This window comes from Oryx dammah, unplaced genomic scaffold (assembly GCF_014754425.2).
Source record: "Oryx dammah isolate SB20612 unplaced genomic scaffold, SCBI_Odam_1.1 HiC_scaffold_8, whole genome shotgun sequence".
NCBI lineage: Eukaryota > Metazoa > Chordata > Mammalia > Artiodactyla > Bovidae > Oryx > Oryx dammah.
This window is the reverse complement of record NW_024070192.1, coordinates 25298213-25319409: the sequence shown is the minus strand read 5'-3', so window position 1 is coordinate 25319409 and position 21197 is coordinate 25298213. Positions and strand designations below refer to the sequence as shown.

The following is a 21197-nucleotide window of genomic DNA, read 5'->3' as shown; positions in this document are numbered from 1 at the left end:
TCAATATCACCAAGAGAATGTCTCCTGTGCTTTCATGGGGAGGATGCGGGCAAGTTTCCCAACTAACAGTGTACTCTGTCAAATAATAGGCCCACATTGCAAGTTAACATTAACAATAGCTCCAAAGGCATAGCTTGTCACCACCTGCATAGTGGGGAAGGTGTCCCTTAGGAGTCTTGCCCTGTTGTAGAAGAGGCCTGGCCAGCAGTAGCTGGCTTCTTTTCCAAGTCACAGCTCATTGAATATTTTCATAGAGTTGCTGATGATTAGTAAACCTATGAGGTATATTTTATTAAAATACTACACTGAATACATAAAATATAGTTTGCATAATAGCTACCTTTTCTCCTTTTTAATTGCTAAGTGAAAAGAAATAAGAAAATACTAGAGTGAAGGTGTCTGTAAAAATACGTAAAATGTTGCAGTTATGTTTTATAAAATGTTGCAGTTATTTTTTATCTTGGAATATCAATTCTACATAAATCCAAGTAGTTAGAGATCATACTCAATTGCCCAGGTGGAGAAATGAAAGCAAGAACAATTGGGTGGTTTTATGTGAGATTGAATGTTATATAAACAAACTATCAATTGAATATTCACCCACCTTAGAGATCCTGTATTTCAGAAAAAATTTAAAATAGTGTATTCTAATTTCTGTTGGAAATGAAAGCCAATCTTTGAACTATTCTCTGAAGGAAATCACCTCTAAACAACGCATCTGGTGTCTTAGGCAATACCAGAACCTTTATTGCCACATTTTTAAGTCTACAGTGCGTCCAGCATTTTCTTACATGCTCTCCCCCGCACCTCACCCCACCCAGATCCATGCCATCTGCTTCAGCCCTTGTATTGACATTCTTGATTTGGAAACCAGTTGACCTGCCCTCACTTGGCAATTTCTCATCCTGTGGTTGAGTCTGAGGTGCTCTCTCTTTGCTTCCCCATATGAAATTCTCTTAGGAGAAATTCTGTGGTTAAGTTTAGAAATGTCTTACTGACTTAGAAGGGAAGTGAGATGACACTTTGGAAATGAGGAGATGTTGAGCAGGGAAACGTCTGGCTGGGTTCTGCTGATGCCATCGGTTTCTTACCATCGGACCAGGTGTGCCATCTGTTCCTCTCACACTTCTCTGTTGGCCACAGGTGCTGAGTGTTGCTTCTCGTTCTTGGGCTTGTGCCTAGTGAGACTCGTTTCTGTTCCAAGACTCTCTGTGGACTTAGTAGCATTCAGCGTTGCAAGACAGTTGCGTAGGGGTGTGTGTTGGATGTGTGGGTTTTAAAAATGTCTGCAGCTCATCTAAGTTCTTAGTGCATTTCAGAGCTAGATCATCCTTTGGTGAAAATTCTGTCCCTTTGACCTTTGCTCCCTTCTATCAATGGAATATTTATTAAAAAGTCTATTTTGTTCATATTTATATTTTTATTTATTATTGGTCTAGTTATATTTTCTTAAAATTTAGAGGTCTTTATGAAGTTGATGTCCACATACAAATTTAAATTATGAGTACTGCACTGTTCTAGTCCTTACCCAGTTTTTGGCTCAGGTACTTCTGTCCTGTCTTGATGTAATAAGTACAGCTGTTTTGTGAATATTTTTGGTCTGTTCCCAGAGGCCACAAGAGGGAATCCTAAGGTGAAAGACTGAGAATCACACATTTGTGTGTTTCGGCTATATTTCAGTATAACTGTATAACCGTTAATGAAACTGAAAAATGCCGAATGGGTAGTCTTGTTTGTAATGTGCCACACTGGGTTCACTTTCGGTTCTTATTGATCTTTCTTTCTGACTGTTAGGAAATGTGGTGAGTTTTCCAAGTTGATACTGCTTAGTTAACACATTCCCTCAATTGTCTTTTATCACAGTCTTGAGTTGGGTTAGTTCTTTTTGATTCATTTTATGTTATTGGGGGGAGAAGCAGTGCCTAGGGAGGTTAGGTAATTTTTCCTTACATTGTGCAGCAAAGTGGTAGCAGCTCTCCACTTTCCATCTCTAGTCTGCAGTGGTACGCTAAAATGGAACTGAGCACCATTCACCCCAGGAAACATGGGCTCTACCGAGTTTTCTTTGGTAATGAAAGAATCATGAAAGCTTTACACTTTTAATTTTCTCTTTAATACTTTGGACCACAGAAAATCTACTTGAAATGCTTCACTTTTGTTGATCCTCTTTATTTATACTGAAAGCAGGTAGCTGTTAGCAATAAAGACCCATGTATTCCATCTTCATTGTATATGCCTCTGACAGGTAGAAGATTCCAGTTCCTGTTTGTAATGTTGTAATTAAAGTTTAAATATTAAATACCATATGAAATATCTAGATACTAGTTAATTATTAAAATGTCTCTTTCCTTAACAATGTCTCTTCAAAGCCTGGGAATATATATTTTTGCCAAATTTTAAATATGTTGGTCTATTTTTTCTTTTACTATTTATTAATGGATTATTTGTATATATTAGTTGAAAGAAAATGCTAATAATAATTGATTGTTCTTGACCTACAAAAATGGTGATTCAATGTGTACTGTCATTATAGGTTATAAAACATGATAATGTAGTAAATCTACTACCCAACCCAGCATTACCCCCAGTAACTTAGAACCGACCTATATATGCTTCTCCCCTATCCCTTAAACCTATTGTCTCCCTACTCAGACAGTGATAATAAATAGCTCTTTTGAGCTGTTTATTATTCATTCCATTATTTATTATTTGTATGCCTGAACAATATATTGCTTAGGCTTGCTTGTTTTTGAGCTTTATGAAGATGGTCTCAGGATGTATGTAGTCATCTAGGACCTGCTGTTTTCACATTATGTTTCTGAGATTTATTTACATTGTGAATGTAACCATAGTTCATTGATTTTGATGCTGTGTGGTATTCTGTTGTATATCCACACCCCATCTAATTGGTTGGTTTACTCTTTCTTACTGATAGACGCTTAGAGAGTTGCTAGACTTTTGATTAGAAGCAGTGCTGCTGCTGTGGTGTTCAGTCACTAAGTCGTGTCCAACTCTTTGTGACCCCATGGACTGCAGCACACCAGGCTTTCCTGTCCTTCACTATCTCCTGGATTTTTTTCAGACTCTTGTCTATCTAGTTGGTGATGCTATCCAGCCATCTCATCCTCTGTCACCCCTTTCTCCTCCTGCCCTCAATCTTGCCCAGCATCAGGGTCTTTTCCAATGAGTTGGCTCTTTGCATTAGGTTGCCAGAGTATTGAAGCTTCAGTTATTGTATCAGTCCTTCCAATGAATATTCAGAGTTGATTTCCTTAAGGATTGAATGGTTTGGTCTCCTTGCTGTCCAAGGGACTCTCAAGAGTCTTCTCCAGCACCACAGTTTGAAAGCATCAATTCTTTGGTGCTTAGCCTTCTTTGTGGTCCAACTCTCACATCCATACGTGACTGTTGGAAAAACCATAACTTTGATTATATGGACCTTTTTTGGCAAAGTGTCAGCTGCTGCTATAAACAGTCTATATACAGTCTATTTTTCTAGATTATTTCAGTTATATGGAAGTTAAAAATGTATTTCCATTATTTTTTACCTTGACTTTCTATGTTTGGACAAAATATACAAGAAATGACATAATCTTTCATGAAATTTTATATCTTTCATGAGATTTTCTTTTTTTAAGGAAAAGAATTGACTTTAAAAGTGAGACCCTTTTACAACTTGAAATTTAGAGGGTTATAGAGCCTTCCTGAGACATTTTCATGCATCATGTCTAAGACGACATAAATGTCATAGTCACGTCATCTTCACAGCTGCAATTCTGAATGAGTCTCCATAGTCAACTTTATAAGCATTAAAAAAAAAAAAGTCTTTAGTTTTTCTCAAAATGGTATCATTTTAGTATCATCATTTGCAGAGGAAAACAATCCCTTTCTAAGTTAAAAGTTTGGGCTCTGAAGACTCATTTGTGAATGCCATTTAAAATTTATTTTTAATTAAGCGTATTTAATGTTGGTAAGAGGTGCCAGACATTCAGAGCTCTAGAGACTCCAGGCATCCATATATCTGCAGAACAAGTCTGGCTCAGACAGTAAAGGTACATTCTCCTTCCTGCTGTGTTCCTGTCTGTGTCTAGAAAGAGGAATTACCCCCGTGAGAGGAGTCACTGTCTTTGGGCCCTACTCATTACCAAGTACACATGTAACCAGCACAGAGCCCACTGGTAACCATAGTTTGAAAATCAGCTTAGCTCTTGCCAGTTCATTTTACCCAGTCTAGTAAATTGCCATCAAGTGTTGATGACGTAGGGCTCCTGTCAAGACTGGTTTAATTCAAGCTTAGGAGCCCAGTGCCAGATGTATTGTCCATTCCTTTCATTGGGCATCCCGTAAGATTCCTGCGTTTCCTGAGGAAGTTGGATTTAATTGGGCATGTCCTTGGTGTTTTGTTTGTTCATTTTTAAATCAGCAGTATTTTGAAGCTAAAACTGGAAATAGGCTGCTTCTACTTTTGGTGTTAATATTATATCAAACAAGTAAGGATGTTAATAAGAGAAAGTTGCTGAACCAGATTAGAGGTCTGACACGGGACAATCTCTAGGGTGGTTTGTGTTGGGTCCTGGGCTGTTAAAATAATATTATATTCTGGCTCTGATAAATGTGCTACTAATGCTGAGCACATTCATAATTGATTAACTCAGCTGCTTCATTGTCAGGACCCTAACAGCTAGTTTGAAACAATTGAATAAACTTCTTGACCTGAGAGTAAACATCTCACTCTTACACAGAAGGGGCCACCAATCCATTTGGATGGGGCGTTAACCATGTCTGGGTTTATGATTGCATTTAAAGGATGACTTGCATCTTGAAGGTTAAAAGAAATTTGAGTCATCTAGGATGTTCCTTAGCTGTCTTTCTCATCTAACTCATAGCAATAGCAAGAGTGGGGAGCCAATTCTCAAGGTTTGTGAATTCTACTTTCTTTTTAACATTTCTAACCTAATATGGTGTAGAAGAGGAAGCATAGCTAGGGCTGTCAGGCAGAAGACTGAGGTCTGTTGGGTCTCATCTTCAGCTTGGTAATTTACACTTATTTTATAATGTGTTATATCATTTATAAATTCCTGTGGCTTTTTAAATTAATTAATCTGACTTTGTGGAGTCTTAGCTGTGACAAACAGGATCTTTCATCACGGCACATGGTCTCTGTGGTTGTGGCGTGCAGGCCTGGTTGCTCTGTGGCATGTTGGATCTTAGTTCCTTGACCAGGGATTGAACCTACTTTCCCTGCATGGCAAGACAGATTCTTAACCACTGGACCATCAGGGAAGCCTCAGTCCTTGTATTTTGTATTCTAACACATTTATCTGAATTTCATTGACCTATCTAGAAGTGCCAGGGTTTTAGATTCTTTAGACCAAACAGTTAAAACAGGGCTGCTGCTGAAGCCAAGTGGCCAGTTGGATTTCTCTGTAAACTCGTCGTCATTCTGTTCCGAAGCTATGAGAGGGTGCCTAGTTGGAGCCAATCGCCTTATGTGTCATTGTCACAAGTGACTGAGTAAGCGTGTAAATGATGTGGGATACCTACCCAGTTATCACTACCCAAGATCTTCCAAGCTCGGTCCTGTTCGTTAAACTAACGTTGGTGAGGAAATACCAGTTATGTACTATGCCCTGTGTAAGCGTTGGACCATAAAGAAGGCTGAGCACCAAAGAATTGATGCTTTTGATTCGTGGTAGTGGAGAAGACTCTTGAGAATCCTGTGGACTTCATGGAGATCAAACTAGTCAATCCTAAAGGAAATCAACCCTGAATATTCATTGGAAGGACTGGTGCTGAAGCACCAATACTTTGGCCACCTGATGCAAAGAGCCCACTCACTGGAAAGGACTCTGATACTGGGAAAGATAGAAGGCAAAAGAAGAAGGGGGCAGCAGAGGATGAGATGGTTAGATCGCACCATTGACTCAGCGGACATGAATTTGAGCAAACTTGAGGAGATAGTGGAGGACAGAGGAGCCTGGTTTTCTGCAGTCCATGGCGTCACAAAGACTCAGACACGACTTAGCGACTGAACAGCAACAAAAACAGAAGCTGTACTTCATGTTTATGTTCTAGACCCTGCGGAAATCAGTGAAGTGCTTTTAGGCTTATAAGAGAGTTTAAATGGGAGTTTCTATAGGAGTTCTTTGTATTTAACCTGTTGCTTAGGGAAAATAAGGTAAATATTTAAGGCTTAACATTTGTTTCTGTCTGTTTTTTCCCTGTGGTGATTTGACCAGGTACTTCCCTGTTGGCTCAGATGGTAAAGAATCCGCCTGCAATGCGGGAGACCCGGGTTCAATCCCTGGGTTGGGAAGATCCCCTGGAGAAGGGAATGGCAAGCCACTCCAGTATTGTCGCCTGGAGAATCCCATGAACAGAAAAGCCTGGCAGGCTACAGTCCATGGAGTTGCAAAGAGTCGGACACGACTGAGCGGCCAGCACACATTCAGGGCAGGGAAGGCAGAGCTTATGAGACATTTGAAAGAGAGAGGAGTTTGTGGGGCTCTCTCCTCATTGTCCTGAGATGTTATAGGATAGTATGATTATGACAGTTTAGAACTACTTCATCAATAGGATAAATCCGTGATTAAAAACCAAGAGAATATGACTAAATTTTTATTTAGTTTCTAAATGTACTGCGGCAGCAAGGTGAAAGTCATCTCTTCTGCTGGGACGGAAATTCCTGGTAACAAAAGCTTTGGACTGTGTTTTCTTGTCTTTCGCAGGTGAGTGTGGTGCAAGATTCCGTCAATATTTCTGGCCAGAATACCATGAATATGGTGAAGGTTCCTGAGTGCCGGTTGGCAGATGAGTTAGGAGGACTGTGGGAGAACTCCCGGTTCACAGACTGTTGTTTGTGTGTTGCTGGCCAGGAATTCCAGGCTCACAAAGCTATCTTAGCAGGTTGGTATTTATTCATGGGGAGTTTCGTTTTGGTTAAACAGGGAAAAACAGTAGACTGCATAATCACCTGTTGAATAACTTAAACTTTTTGAACTTGAACTTTCTGAACTAGTACAGAAAAACTTCAGCTAAACATATTTTTATATTGTGGTGACATTACTTGTCAAAACCAAAAAGGCTTTCCATAAAAGTGCTACCTTGCTTTTCTCTCTGTAGTGGACTTAGACCACCATTTTCAAGGAACGGATGATGATGTGTATTAGATGCCTTTGCACCTCGAGGTTAGATGTCCAAACACTGGTTAAGAGCAAGTATTAGCCCCTAGACAAGGACTTAGGATGTAATGGAGAAGATTCTAGACTCAGGACTAAACCACCACATAGCCAAGTCCCCAACCCTGGAGGTTTTAGCCGTCTCTTCCATACAAACAATAGAAGAATGAGAATGTTGCCAGTGACATGGAACATCAGGTCTTGTTCTAATAATAGGCCCTTGGTCTTTAAGACCAGAAAGACTGACTCCCAGGAGGGAACTGATAAAGCAGACTGATGGCCTTTACCTCACAGGGAAGCATAGCTTTCAAACTTATATTCAGGCCATAACAAGTGAGAGGAAATCGCATGAACCTTCAGGCAACAGATTTCTTACCAAGACCCCTGGCCTTGTCATTCTAAAATGCACACCTGGCCAAACCTGAGTCTGGCTCAGTCTGACCATCCTGCTGTGCCCCCTCTCAACTGAATGGTACTGAGAATGGCTAAAGGAAGTCATTAACGCTTATGTTAGTGTCTCCACACTCAGCCAGACCCGTATTACTGCCAAGACCTCTTTACACAGATATTATTCAGCTCCCTTTCTTTTTCTCAACAATAGACACTTCAGACCTTTACCACTCTCCTTTAGTCTCCCCTTCCTGAAAAATGACCTTGCCACTTCTTCCAGGAGAAAATTGAGGCCTGTATCTCTTGGCTCTTGGCTCTCCCCTTACCTGCGTTTTCTCTGCATTCTCAGTGGAGGAGGAGTGTCCAAAGCAAACTGCACTTTCTGCGGCTGTTGTGTTTCACACACTGCCTTTCCAGAAGCCTTACTCTGCCAGTTACACCCTTGTTATATGATATCTTCGTCATCTCTTTCTCCTATTGCCTGTTCGCCCTCAGGCTAAATCATGCTCAAGTTTCTCCCTCTAGTTAGTCTCTTATTTTCCAGAGCTAAGTTTCTTGAGTTAGCATATTACCTCTCTCAACTCTTTCTTCACACTTATCCTCAGTTCACCTGCATGCCGCAAAAGCAGTTTCCCAAAGTTATATTGACCTGCTAGTTCCTAAATTTGAGGAACTTTTCAGTTTCTGTATTATTTGACGCCTGATTTCTCTTGCTGGCTCTCTGGCTGCTTCTAATGTGTGACCTTCCTCTTCAGTTCAGTTCAGTTCCTCTTCACCCACCCTTTAAATATTGTTATTCCCTAAAAGTCTGCCTTAGTTCTCTTTTCACTCTACTTAATCTCCCTAGGTGAATTAACATCAGCTTCTGTCTATCCACTGACCCCTATAGGCATCTCTTGGCTTTGGATCCTTCCAGAAAGCACCAATCCTTAGTCTTCAGCTTCTGTGATGTATTTATATAGTACCATATAGTCTATAACCTTTCAGAGATAAGAACAGTGAGAATTGATATTCTTTTGGAATTAGATTAAAATACTTAGGTTCAGAGGGTTAAGATTATATGGTTAGAAAATGGCAAATTTAAAATTAATCTTTTCTGTCATAAATTAGGTCAAAGTTCTGGGTACCTGTTAGCTGAAACTCCTGTATTTCATCTGTTCCTTCTCTCTTAGGTAGAGATGGAAAGTCTCAACTTTCACCAAAATCCTTGATTTATTGGACAACGTGATAAAATTTGAGTTCCCAGCCATTTCATTACTCTCATGGTTGCAATTGCATTTATTTATTTTTCATAGTGTTCATTAGACTAGAATGGGCATGGTATTATATATATATACACACATACATTTATATGTGTGTGTATATATATATATATATATATATATATATATATATAGTACTGTGAGACACTATATAAATACATACAGAAGCTGAAGACTAAAGGGCTGGTGCTTTTAATAAAGAGGAAGTGTCCAAAGAGGGATGTCTAGAGGGATCAGAACACACTGTTTAGAACACTGTTTCTGAACCTTTCTTTGTGATTCCCACCCCTGAGGAAAACATTTAAGAGACATTAAGGAATAAGATTTTGTCCTATTGGGTTAAGATCTGAAGGGCCATAAATGACTGTGGTACCTGAGATGGTTTTCACCTTTTTGGGTGATAATCTCTGTTGATAATGCATGGCTTTAAGGAGCAGTCATAAATAAGTCTGTACTTCATGTAGTTAATGAATGCCTTTTAGTCCTGTTCTTGACCTCCTTGCTGTGTGGACTCTGGAACTGAAGAAAGTAGGTATCACTGTTCCAAACAAAAACGTAGGTATCAGGACACCCTGCTTAGACCCTGAAGGACCTTCCATTTGAACCCCCAGATCTACCCAGAGGATATCATTGTCATCTAACATAGGTAATTTGAGTAATCTCTTTGAAATATCATAGTTGCAGTGGAGCTAATAAATTACTTTGAAGGGAGTGATTCTTTTTTTCCCCTATGTATAATTATTCACTCATTGATATAAAAAGAAAGGAATTTTACAGTTTTGGCATAATGAATATAAAAGACCATTTCTGTAGCGGTGGGATAGGAAAGAAAATGGTCTCTTCTCCTGGAGTTCTGTGGCTGTCCGGTGGTTAGACTTGATGCTTTCACTGCTGTGGGCCTGGGTTCAGTCCCTGTTTGGGGAACTAAGATCCTGCAAGCCACTTTGCATGGCCAAAAAAAAATCTCTCCTTCATAACAGATGAACCAAGAGCTTTTGGTGTGATAACCATATCTGTGTCTGTTTTCCTTTCACTTTGTAGCTCGTTCTCCAGTTTTTAGTGCCATGTTTGAACATGAAATGGAGGAAAGCAAAAAGGTATGTAACAGGTTAGAAATATGTCTTTTTAGCTAGGTGGCTAGAATCAGATTATTTCCCAATTTGGAAGCAGATTTATTTTCCTGGTTGGTTTTTTTTTTTTTTTTTTTTTCCTTAGTATGTGATTAAAATGGAGTACAGTACCCTGAACAGACAATTTCTAAAAGCAGAGAGGTGGTCTGGAAGCATTCCGGGTAAAGCAGACTCACTGTTCCAAGCAGATCATTCAGATAGTCTTGAGTTGGGGTATTAGGCATGTGTTTTGAAAAGAAATGTGAAAAATCAAAGATATAGTTGTCTTGCTGTGTATTTGAGAAAGCAGAGGTAGTACATAAGATGGCAGAAAAGGCTATTAAGAATCAAATAGAGCAAAGAGGAATTTCTATTGATGTTAGATTTAAAATGATACGAACTCCTCTCTTCCTCAGAACTTAAAATCATGAAGATTGTTTAGGAAGTTTGTTCTGTTGGAATGTTTCTCATTTTTAATTCTTTTGGCATAGAATCGGGTTGAAATCAATGATGTGGAGCCTGAAGTTTTTAAGGAAATGATGTGCTTCATTTACACGGGGAAGGCGCCAAACCTCGACAAAATGGCTGATGATTTGCTGGCAGCTGCTGACAAGGTGAGATAGGAATAGGAAAATAATAACAAGACTAGGAGTTTTGGTGGCCTCTTGAGCTTCGTGACTGCGCTTTTATGTTGCTTTGTGGGCAGGATGAGCATGTATCTTAGTATGGTCAGAACAATCCTGGTTCATACTCGTGTTCCAGCAGTTATCGATAGCACCCTTTTTATTTTCAAAAGTGTCCTCCTTTTAATGGTAAATCATATGGTCACCCTCACCATGGAAAAGAAGTGAGGTTTACCTCTCTCTCTTGCCCATCTCAAATTTAACTCAGTGATTTGAAAGATTCAGATTAACATTTGGATTTATGATTTGGCTTTGTAGTTTACAAAAATGTTCTTGAGTTCATTAACTTTTACTTAAGTTTTGTCAATAAGAGAATAACTTTTACATAGTGTTCTGGTCATTTGCAGCTTTTCCCTGAGAAGTTATTGAAATATATTCAAAATTGTAAGAGAGATACTTCTACCATAAACATACACTTTGATTGTGAGACACTTTTTTTTTTTTGTGAGTCATAATTTTTTTTTTATTTTTACTTTACAATTCTGTATTGGTTTTGGCATAGATTGACATGAATCCACCACAGGTTTACATGCGTTCCCAAACATGAGCCCCCCTCCCAGCCCCCTCCCCACAACATCTCTCTGGGTCATCCCCGCGCGTCAGCCCCAAGCGTGTCATATCCTGCATCAGACATAGACTGGCATTTCGATTCTTACATGATATTATACATGTTTCAATGCCATTCTCCCAAATCATCACACCCTCTCCCTCTCCCTCTGAGTCCAAAAGTCCGCTATACACATCTGTGTCTTTTTTGCTGTCCTGCACACAGGGTCATCATTGCCATCTTCCTAAATTCCATATATATGTGTTAGTATACTGTATTGGTGTTTTTCTTTCTGGCTCACTTCACTCTGTATAATCGGCTCCAGTTTCATCCATCTCAGCAGAACTGATTCAAATGTATTCTTTTTAATGGCTGAGTAATATTCCATTGTGTATATGTACCACAGCTTTCTTATCCATTCGTCTACTGATGGACATCTAGGTTGTTTCCATGTCCTGGCTATTATAAACAGTGCTGCAATGAACATTGGGGTACATGGTGAGACACATTTTTGATTTGAGAAATGTTAAAGTGTAAAAATAATAATGTAGATCTTAGCCTTAATGAATTGTAGTAATTACTAAAACAACAGGCAGGTGATTCCCAAGATTGAGTGGGGAAAAGGTTAATGAAACTCTTAAGTCAAACTGGGGTTTTTATGTTGCTCTTTTACAACCAGATTTCTCAGGACCTTTAGTATGTTAGTGTGCACTGTGCGTTTTCTAAAAAAGAATACGGTAAACAGATTTCTCCAATTTCATTAACCCAGAATCACTTTTCTCAAGGACCACTTCCAGGGATTAGTGTTCCCCAAAACACAGTTTGGGAAACTGACTTTCATTGTGTAGATGCACCAGCGAGAGCAGTGACCTATTCCTCCAAGGCCCTGTGGTGTGAGGAAATGGGGGTATTGGGTGGGGGAAACAGTTGCTGTTTATCCTGTGGAAACTTTTCTTCTGTTGGGGAGCAGTTGAGGCAAGAGTGTTAAAGGGCATAAGCCCAGCCAGGAGTAGACTCTGAGAGGTGGTTCTCTGCTGCAAGTGCCTCCTTTTCCTGCCCTGCTGCTGCAGTAGCTGCCTGAGGGTCCCAGCTTTCTCTGACCTGAAGGCACTAGAGCCTTCCCAGGATTCACTCAGGGGAGTCATCTCCTTCCTCCTCCCTCTGCACGCCTGAGGAAAATGTGTTTACAGTGGTGGTTTTATCTTTACTGATGATCTTTTTGCCGTGTTTATAGAGGATGAGGCATATAAACCCAATCAGTGCCTCCAGTGGAGAGGATTGAATAATAACTGTATTGTTTTATCAACTTGCAAAACTTTAAGTATGATTAGGCATTTGCAAACATCCTGTACCCTTCTAGGCTAGCTCAGTTCTAACCAGAGAAAACTTGGCTTTCAGTGGAAACAGAAAGGAAACATTCGCTGTGAGGTCTGGGAAAGTAGAACACATGGCCCAAATGGCTGTTTTTCATAAACTGAGTTTATAGTGATTATGCCTCATTTCCCCTCTAATGGCACCCCACTCCAGTACTCTTGCCTGGAAAATGCTATGGACGGAGGAGCCTGGTAGGCTGCAGTCCATGGGGTCGCTAAGAGTCAGGCACGACTGAGCGACTTCACTTTCACGCATTGGAGAAGGAAATGGCAGCCCACTCCAGTGTTCTTGCCTGGAGAATCCCAGGGACGGGGGAGCCTGGTGGGCTGCCGTCTATAGGGTCGCACAGAATCGGACTTAGCAGCAGCAGCAGCAGTTTTTTGGCCACACCACTCCGTTTGTGGGATTTTAGTTCCCCAATCAGATTGTGAACCCAGGACCTCAGGAAGAGTTCTGGGTGAGGGTATAAATAAATGTTTGAACATCTGGATTAATACTGGACACATCCTGAGAGCTTGGAGTCCTAGCCACTGGACCACCAAGGAATTCCCTGCCCTCTGATTTTCAGTGAAGCAGTCACTTGTGCTTACACACAGCAGGCGTTTACCCCTCTCATTAAACAGCTCCTGTAAAGATGAATAGTAGCACAAGGTCCAGTTTTTAGACAGAAGTACTAAGAGTTGTACATTCTCAGAGCCAGGTTTAGACAGCTGTGTCCCTGGGCTTTCATTCCTGCTCCTCAGCCAGAGAGCCTACTGGGAACCTACTGTAAGTATAGAGAGCATGGGATCAGCCAGAACTGACATTCCAAGGGTGGTATTTTCAGTGCAATGTGTAAGAAAAGCAGTTGAATCACAGCAGTGCTTTAAGTTTATGAATGAGAAGTAACTGAAGAGTTCATTTTTCAAGTTCCTTTTAGAATTTCGCATTAGATAAGATAATCTTTGCTCTAAGTTTATTTTAAAACATTTTTACCTTTACACCTCCTTGTGAGCTTCAGGAAAACAGAATAATAAATTTTCACGGAAGGATCTAAACATCTAGAATTTACCCAAGAGACTAAAACAGCTTCTTCTGAGCTTTTCCAGTCTCCTGGGGACATGTGTAATTAGACCAAAAACAAAACAAAACACGTTGCCCAGGCCTAGGAGACAAAATTTCAACCTCTTGGGTAAGTACTGCCATTAGGCAGGTTTTTCAGAAGCATAATTAAGGAAAAAAAGCTGTCCCCAAGGGACAAAAATGGCTACTTTTGTCTAATTATGCAGTAGGGATCAGAGCTATTCACAGCAAAAGTCCTTTTAAAAGAATATATTGAGAAAAAGGATAAGATGAATATTCTTCACAGCACTGAGTGAAGACTGAATATTTACTCAACTTTTTCCAGTCTTCTAAAACAAAAATGGCAACCTAATTTCTTTCTTGTCTAGTGTCATTCCTGTTTTCCATGGAAACTGTTTTCCAGTTACTCAAATGTAAGAAATTAAAGCTGCACCAAAACCAATAAAACTCTCTTTTTGCTGCAGGAGATCACAGTGCCGGCAGATATGCCTCCTCACCCAGAACTCATAAAAATAAAATTGTCCTGGTTTGATTGTCATGATTCAGCCCAGAGGAGTATTGTGTCATTGAGTTCTGAGGCCGTTAAAATGGGACCTGTACAGAGACTGTGGATTCCCTTAGACCAAATCATTCTCCTGTGAACTAATTAGTGACAGTTTTATTTTGTGCCTCCTTTTTTCCCCGTCTTCCCTCTTTGCCCTGAAGTTCCTTAGTAAGTTCATGATATATTTGAGAGCAGGTAGTACAGTTGCATCAAAACATATCAAGTAGATTAGATGTGCCCAATATTAACCTAGACCTTCATTTCTAGAACATTTACTTATACCCTTTACTTGAAAAATAGGAAGTTTTTTAAGACTGAAACTAAATCCAGGTTCTCTGTTGCTTTGTTCTTCTACCCTCAGAATCTTAACCTCAACCCCAATAAAATAGGGCTCCATTTGTCCTTTTCTATTGAAAAGGAGGCCTTTGGTTGACAGGAACAACTACCGGCAGAGATGCTGGTAAAAGTCACCACAGGGCTCCTTTTCACAGCCCGATATCCTGCTGGGCTGGTGACAGTACTTAAGTAAAAAGGGCTGTGCTGCACCCTAGTCTGGCTCTAAATAAAAGGATTGCAGAAATTTAAAATGTAATGTCCTTGTTGACTTGAAGCAGAGAAATGCCTCATTGTAAGGGTAGGTGGTGATTGTTTAAGAGAGACTTTAATCGTAGTCAGGGTAAGGGAAAACTTGAAGATGTGGGTCTGTTGCATAGTCCCATATTGCTGTTTTTCTAATAGACTTTAGAACTTGAATGGCAGCTCTGCAAGTTATTTTAGCCATCTTCATTTCAGCCTTCAGCGTATGGTTATGTTTTATAATTGCCTTTTCATGGTCTGTGGAGTTTTATTCCGGTATCCAGTTACGTGATGGTATGGTTGAAGAAAACTACTTCAGTAGCAGTCAGCCCAGAGCCTTTCCTGTTCTGACAGCAGCACACTTGTGTTTTACAGTACGCCTTGGAGCGTTTAAAGGTCATGTGTGAGGATGCTCTCTGCAGTAATCTCTCCGTGGAGAACGCCGCAGAAATTCTCATCCTGGCTGACCTCCACAGCGCAGATCAGTTGAAAACTCAGGCAGTGGATTTCATCAACTAGTGAGTTGCCATCTTCAAAGTTCTTTCAGCATAGTTGGGTTAGCTAGCGAGTAAAAAAGAAAGACTTTGAATTGGTGAGTGAAACAGATGAGTAACTTTAAGCTTTCAGGAGTAAGTAGAGTGTCTATCTTTTCCTTCAGCTTGACAGTGTGAAAAATGGTTTTGCTTTCATCAGTCTAATCTGATTGGTGAGTGAAGTGTTTTACTACCTTGCAGGATGAGAATTGATGAAAATGACAACTCGCTAGTCTGAAAAACCTTTGTTCCCCAAAGCAATAGCATCTTTACTTCACATTCACCAGCTTATTACAAAAAGACTTGCAGATCTGTGGGAAAACAAAAATGGATTTTATGAATTAGTAAGAGTGTCCAATGGTTGACTGCAGGATGGGGAAAAGAGAAAACATAATTAGGAGATGAGGTTGTGGAATACTGTTTTGAGAAAGACGTATCCATTCCAGTACATCTGTTCCTTCTTCTTAAATGACAAGTGACCTGGCCATATTACTTTCTCAGTGGGAAGTAATTCTCAGTAGGTTACGTTCTGCTTTGCCTAATGGGGGGCAAAAGTTGGGGGAAAAAACACCCAAGAAGGGAAGCCCCCACAATAGCTGTACTGGAGTAAGACAGGTCTAAGAGGTTGCAGGGTAGATGAGTAAACATTATTTAACACAGAAAATGCCCTGAAACAAGGAAAGATGTTCTGTAAGGCTGAAGGACTATTTTGAAGGAGTTACCAAATGGAGGCAAAATGTTCCTTATCCTGAGTGCTCACTCTGTACTGGACACTTGCTTGGTGCTTTTTAGATGTTAACCATTCAATGAAGTGTGGGAATTGGCCTCTCTTTTTCAATAATCAAATAAACCCCAGGCTGTGATCTTCTTTGTGGTTATGGGACTAGTAAATGGCAAAGCCAGATGGAAACTCAGAGCTGTCTGACCCAGAGAACTCCTGCTCTTTATCAGGAATATAAAGAGCCTTGATGATTTACAGAAAAGCCTGAAGAACATTTCCTCTTTTGTAATTGAGAATATAGTGGCTCAAAGTTCTGGTTTTTAGACTTACAAGAGCCATAACCTGGTCACCTTCTACCTATTGTCTAACAAGCAAATTCTCTTGCATGTTAAGGGTTCTGAGTGTGTCTTGCATTGACACCCAGACAGCAAACCCTGGGAAACTGGGCTCTCTAGATGGCTGTTGAGTTCATCCTTCATGTACTCCTTTGGTAACCCACCTCTCACATTTCTCCTAGCCATGCTTCGGATGTCTTGGAGACCTCCGGGTGGAAGTCAATGGTGGTGTCACATCCCCATTTGGTGGCTGAGGCGTACCGCTCTCTGGCTTCAGCACAGTGCCCGTTTCTGGGACCCCCACGCAAACGCCTGAAGCAGTCCTAAGATCCTGCCCGTTGTAAGACTCCGTTTATTTTCCAGAAGCAGCAGCCATCATGGCTGCCACTGACCACCAGGTAGACAGCGCAATCTGTGGAGCTTTTACTCTGTTGTGGGGGGAAAAGACTGCATTGTGGCCCCAGACTTTTAATACAGCACTAAATAAACTTGGGGGAAATGGGGGTGGGGGGAGGGAAGGGCCCAAGACTCTGGGCTGTTCTACCTAATGAAAACCCTGTTGCTGCGCCACTGTGTCCCCTTTGGCCCGGCCAAGGTTGATACTGTGGGGATTCAGTTTAGGCGCTGGCCCTGAGGACATCCCCGTGGTGGTACTTTGGAGAAACCTGTCTGCATCTGACTGAGCAGAACAAATCGTCAGGTGCCTGGAGCAAAAAGAAAACTTAAAAAGGACATGTAGTTTTAAGAGAAGGGAAAAGGAAAGAAGAAAGGATTTTTGCAGAATTTCTCAAAAAATCAGTTTGTGGATTCTAGTAGTATTTATGTTGAGAGAAATTTTAGTCCATCCAGCTGTGCTAAAACTTGGATATTTGTGAAAACTCCTCACATGCAAGTTATCAGAAGAGCTCTCTTGTGGTTAGCACTTATTGTTTGCAAGAACAGAATGTGTCCTGTTGCCCTTTGATGAAAAATGGCCAGCCGAGGTGAAAGGGGAAGGAGAGTATTTGATCTAGAAGATGAGTGTTCTGATGTGGTAGCTTTTGGAAAAAAATCTTTATTGGTGTTGAAACTGGAAAAAATAGTTTATCCAGAATCATACTGTCTTGACAAGAACTATGGTTCTCTGTTTTTAGATATTGTGGAAAATGTTTTTTGGCATTTTTCTCTGATTTTATTTCGTCTCCCCCACTCCTTTTTCTAAAAAAAAAAAAAACCACAAATACACACACAACAACAACAGAGCAAAAAGAAGAGAAAAGAAAAGGAAATTTTATTATTAATGCTGTGTGAAAAGCCTCCCAGCCCAGGATTGCTCAGCTGTTTGTCCCTGACTTGCCGCCTGCATAGGAGCCAGTCCTGTCCCTTCCAATTCAGCCCCCTTCCTGCAGGGGAGAACTTCCAAATGTTAATTTTTTTTTTCTTTTTGAAAATATAAATAATTACTATTTTGTACTGTGTGGTATCTCTGGTCTTTTGTTTGACTCACCTGGCTTGTCTTTTGGGTCCGAATTCCTTAAGGGATTTTGAAGGCCTAGTTTGATCCTTTAACTTGCAGAGGTTACGCTCAAAATGTCTAACCAATAGGGATTCATTGTGTGTCCCTAACCTCAAGTTTCCTTTGTGAGCTTCCGGCATCTGCCAGTCCCTTGTCTTTCCTGAGTATCTCACAGTCCACATCCTAATGAGGGATCAGGCTCCTACTGCCAAGGCAAGTAATAGAAGTGGGCTTTTCTGCACCCTACGTGTTTTAAGACCTAACTCCCAATCTCCCTTAACTAACTATAGAATATCAAGGGGACATGAATGTGGAGATTTAATAAAGGGAAATTTTTATCTCTGACTGGTTCTGTCACTGACTGAATGTGTTTTCAGAAAACTTAGTATCTGAATTCCCACTGAGCTCACAGGAGTGCTCTGGAGCTCACCCTCTGCTTTCATATGGCAGTGTTGGAAAGGGCAGAGGGGTACGCTGGAGAATCATTAGCCATTGGGCCAAGGTGTGTATTATTTGACCTTAGATGGAGACTCAAAGCATTTCACCTTCCATTGTTCTCCAGTGACTTTAGCCTTCGAAAACTTTCCAGTTTTCATTTTATCTTGCCCCTCCTGGAATGAAATAGATACGACTATTATCAGTATATCTTTCCCTGGTGGCTTTAAAGCGTCTGCCTACAATGCAGGAGACCTGGGTTCGATCCCTGGGTCAGGAAGATCCCCTGGAGAGGGAAATGGCAACTCACTCCAGTACTCTTGCTTGGAAAATCCCATGGACAGAGGAGCCTGGTAGGCTATAGTCCACAGGGTCGCAAAGAGTCGGACACGACTGAGCAACGCGACTTCACTTCATATTATCAGTATAATCAAAGGCAGGATTTGTTCATTAGAAACCACTCCTCTGCACTTTTTGGTTTCCTCCTAAGTGTCACCTGTGTGAGCAAGTGCCCAGTTCTCCATGTCCTGGCTGCCTTCCTGTGCCTCCTGAGTTCTCATTTTTCAGATGAGCACACGGAGCAGGGGGCTGAGGTGTACCCAGGATCTCCTCTACCCACGTTATCGCTCAGGTAACTGCACTGGCTCAACACTGCTCAGGTTTCAGCAAACCTTCCTGTAACGCATCTCATTTGAACTTCCCAACAACTTGAAGGGTTTGGTAGGACAAGTGAGAGAGAGCATCTTCCCATTTTATAGATGAGAGAAATTGAAGCCCTGAGGGACATGCTTAAGGTCACACAACTTGAATAAGAGTTCTAATGATACCCTGAAAAGATTATGTAAGTAACTGGGGAAAGTTCCATATCTGAAATCTGAGGTAAAGCTTTGTGTGGGAATAACAAGAGCAAAAGCTATATAAAGGTGCCTCAGCTGGCCTGTTACTCAGAGGATCCAGGAAGACAAACCAGGCTTCAGATTTGCTTTTCTCCATTCACAGAAAGCTGTGGATTGGGGGATTGGTGGGTTTAGGGACTGTGTCTTCAGGAGGGTAGCAATTTGGGCACCAGGCTCCTGGCAAGATAAAGGTCTCTTCTGAGATTTCCCAGTATTTATGGGATTTCCACTATGGGCTTTACTATGGAAACAGAGCGGTTAGGATTTGGGGTGTAGGTGAAGTGGTTCGATGCTTCTGCTGTCATCATTCTTTCTGGACGTGTTTGTTTTTGTTTAAATGATACAGTTGAAGCCATCTGGTTATGACAACATCAGAGCCCCAGCATACTGTTTGTAAACCTCCCACTGCCACCACCCTCTCCTTTAGCTCCCCCACATCTGAAATTTAATTCAAGTTAACTCCACAATCTGGGGCATGTGCTGTCACTGCAGGGATGTCCGTGCCAGTGGAACAGTTGGAGATTTAAATTCCACTAGGATATGGCTTATTTATCAAAACAGTATTTCAAGCACATAGTTTCACAGAACCTTTGGAGTTGCAGTTTCAGGTCCAAATACTATCTGGCATCATTCCCCAGCTCCCCTCCTTCCTTGTTGTCAGCTCCCTCTAACTGGCCATTCACGAAACATTTTTCTTGTTCCTTAAGCGAAGGTTAAACCTGTATTGATTATTAGGCATCTCAGGCACCTTTATGGCATTTAATAATTTAGGTAAGAGATGTTTTGCTTTTCCTTATCACTTACTTGTCTGCTGGCCTATTTAGGTCTTTAAAAGGTTCCTCTCTCTCTATCTCTTCTTTTTTAGATTCCAGCCAGGGACCTCAAGATTCTTTCTTAGGCCAAAAGATCTTTGGTTTGACCAGCACTCTGCACAGTCATGTATAATTCTGGCTTAAACCTATTGTGGGTTCTCCATATTGTATGAGCCTGTGCAGATGAAAGGAAACAGCTTGTATGTTTATGAGCAAAACAACAAACTGGCAGGGGGTGGGGGTGTGGGGAGTTGAGCTGCACTTTGAAACTGACTGTTGCTTTGTTCTGGCTGTTCAACTCCTATAAAAGAACAGCAGCTAAATCCCCCCAACATGACTATATTGGATCCTTTGGGTTATCGTTGTCAAAGAAACATTCTTGGCTGGAACCCAACCTTATTTTCCACAACTAATTATCTTTTTAATCAGCTTGGGCCTGTGTGTTTCCTTTATCTCATGACTTTTCCCTGAACTCTGCCCTAGATCATTTAGATTCATTTCTAATGGCTAGCTGACTAATCCAACATTCAGGTGAGTGTTAGATTGCTCTTTATGAATGTTTATGCACAAAGTGGATGTGTTTCCCCTCTTGATTTCAGAAATGACTGTGCCACATTGGGCCCTTTGACCCAGTAGGTGGACACCTCCTGGAGACAGTGAGCGTGGAAGCAAATGTAGGATGATCAATATTTGGGGAAATGAGCTGGGAGAATGAGCAGCTTTCACCTCCAGATGAGAGCAGAAACTTGAATGTTGTTGACTGATGGGATCTTTATGCCACTAAGCCATTAGCAAGATAATCACTCCCCCTCTGTAAATCCTGTAATGCTGGAGTGGAAAGTGGCATCTGAAATAGTTTGGTTCTGATTCCTGCAGCTCTAGGAAAAGAGAATCTTAGACTTGAGGGAATTCAGTACAAGCAACCGAAATGACTAAGGAGTTGAAGGGGATCAACTCTGGGGGAAAAACATTTTAAGATGAAATAAGCATTACTCAAGTATGGGAATAGCAGAGTTCTGAGCACTTGCCGTCTTGCCTTGGGGGTTGTCTTGTGCCGCTCTCATTCATCCCAAGGTGATAATGTAACATCCTCAAGGTCATTCTCCCTGGCTTTTGGCCAAGAAGCAGCAGAAGGCAAAGGAATAGTTTTGGGGCATAGGCCTGCAGACCAAAGAAAAAGTGAAAAATCTAAGAATTTGCCTCAGTGGACACACCAGCTCATAATGCTCAGTTGAAATGGGGTGA

At 41.0% G+C, this 21197-nt stretch overlaps 1 protein-coding gene across 3 annotated transcripts in view; it reads left to right on the top strand.

The window, feature by feature from the left end:
• LOC120867312 (speckle type BTB/POZ protein) overlaps positions 1–18154 on the top strand; it is an 84576-nt gene extending 66422 nt beyond the window's left edge. For 2 of the 3 annotated variants that reach the window (XM_040245651.1, XM_040245650.1), the window contains 5 exons: positions 6729–6906; positions 9872–9927; positions 10431–10553; positions 15101–15243; positions 16497–17867. In XM_040245651.1, coding sequence (XP_040101585.1) covers positions 6729–6906; positions 9872–9927; positions 10431–10553; positions 15101–15243; positions 16497–16641 — 645 coding nt within the window. In that variant the 3' untranslated portion in view covers positions 16642–17867. Of the gene's footprint in view, positions 1–6728; positions 6907–9871; positions 9928–10430; positions 10554–15100; positions 15244–16496 lie in introns of all 3 variants that reach the window. The other variant, XM_040245648.1, reaches the window with a different exon arrangement.
• The last annotated feature ends 3043 nt before the right edge of the window (positions 18155–21197 follow it).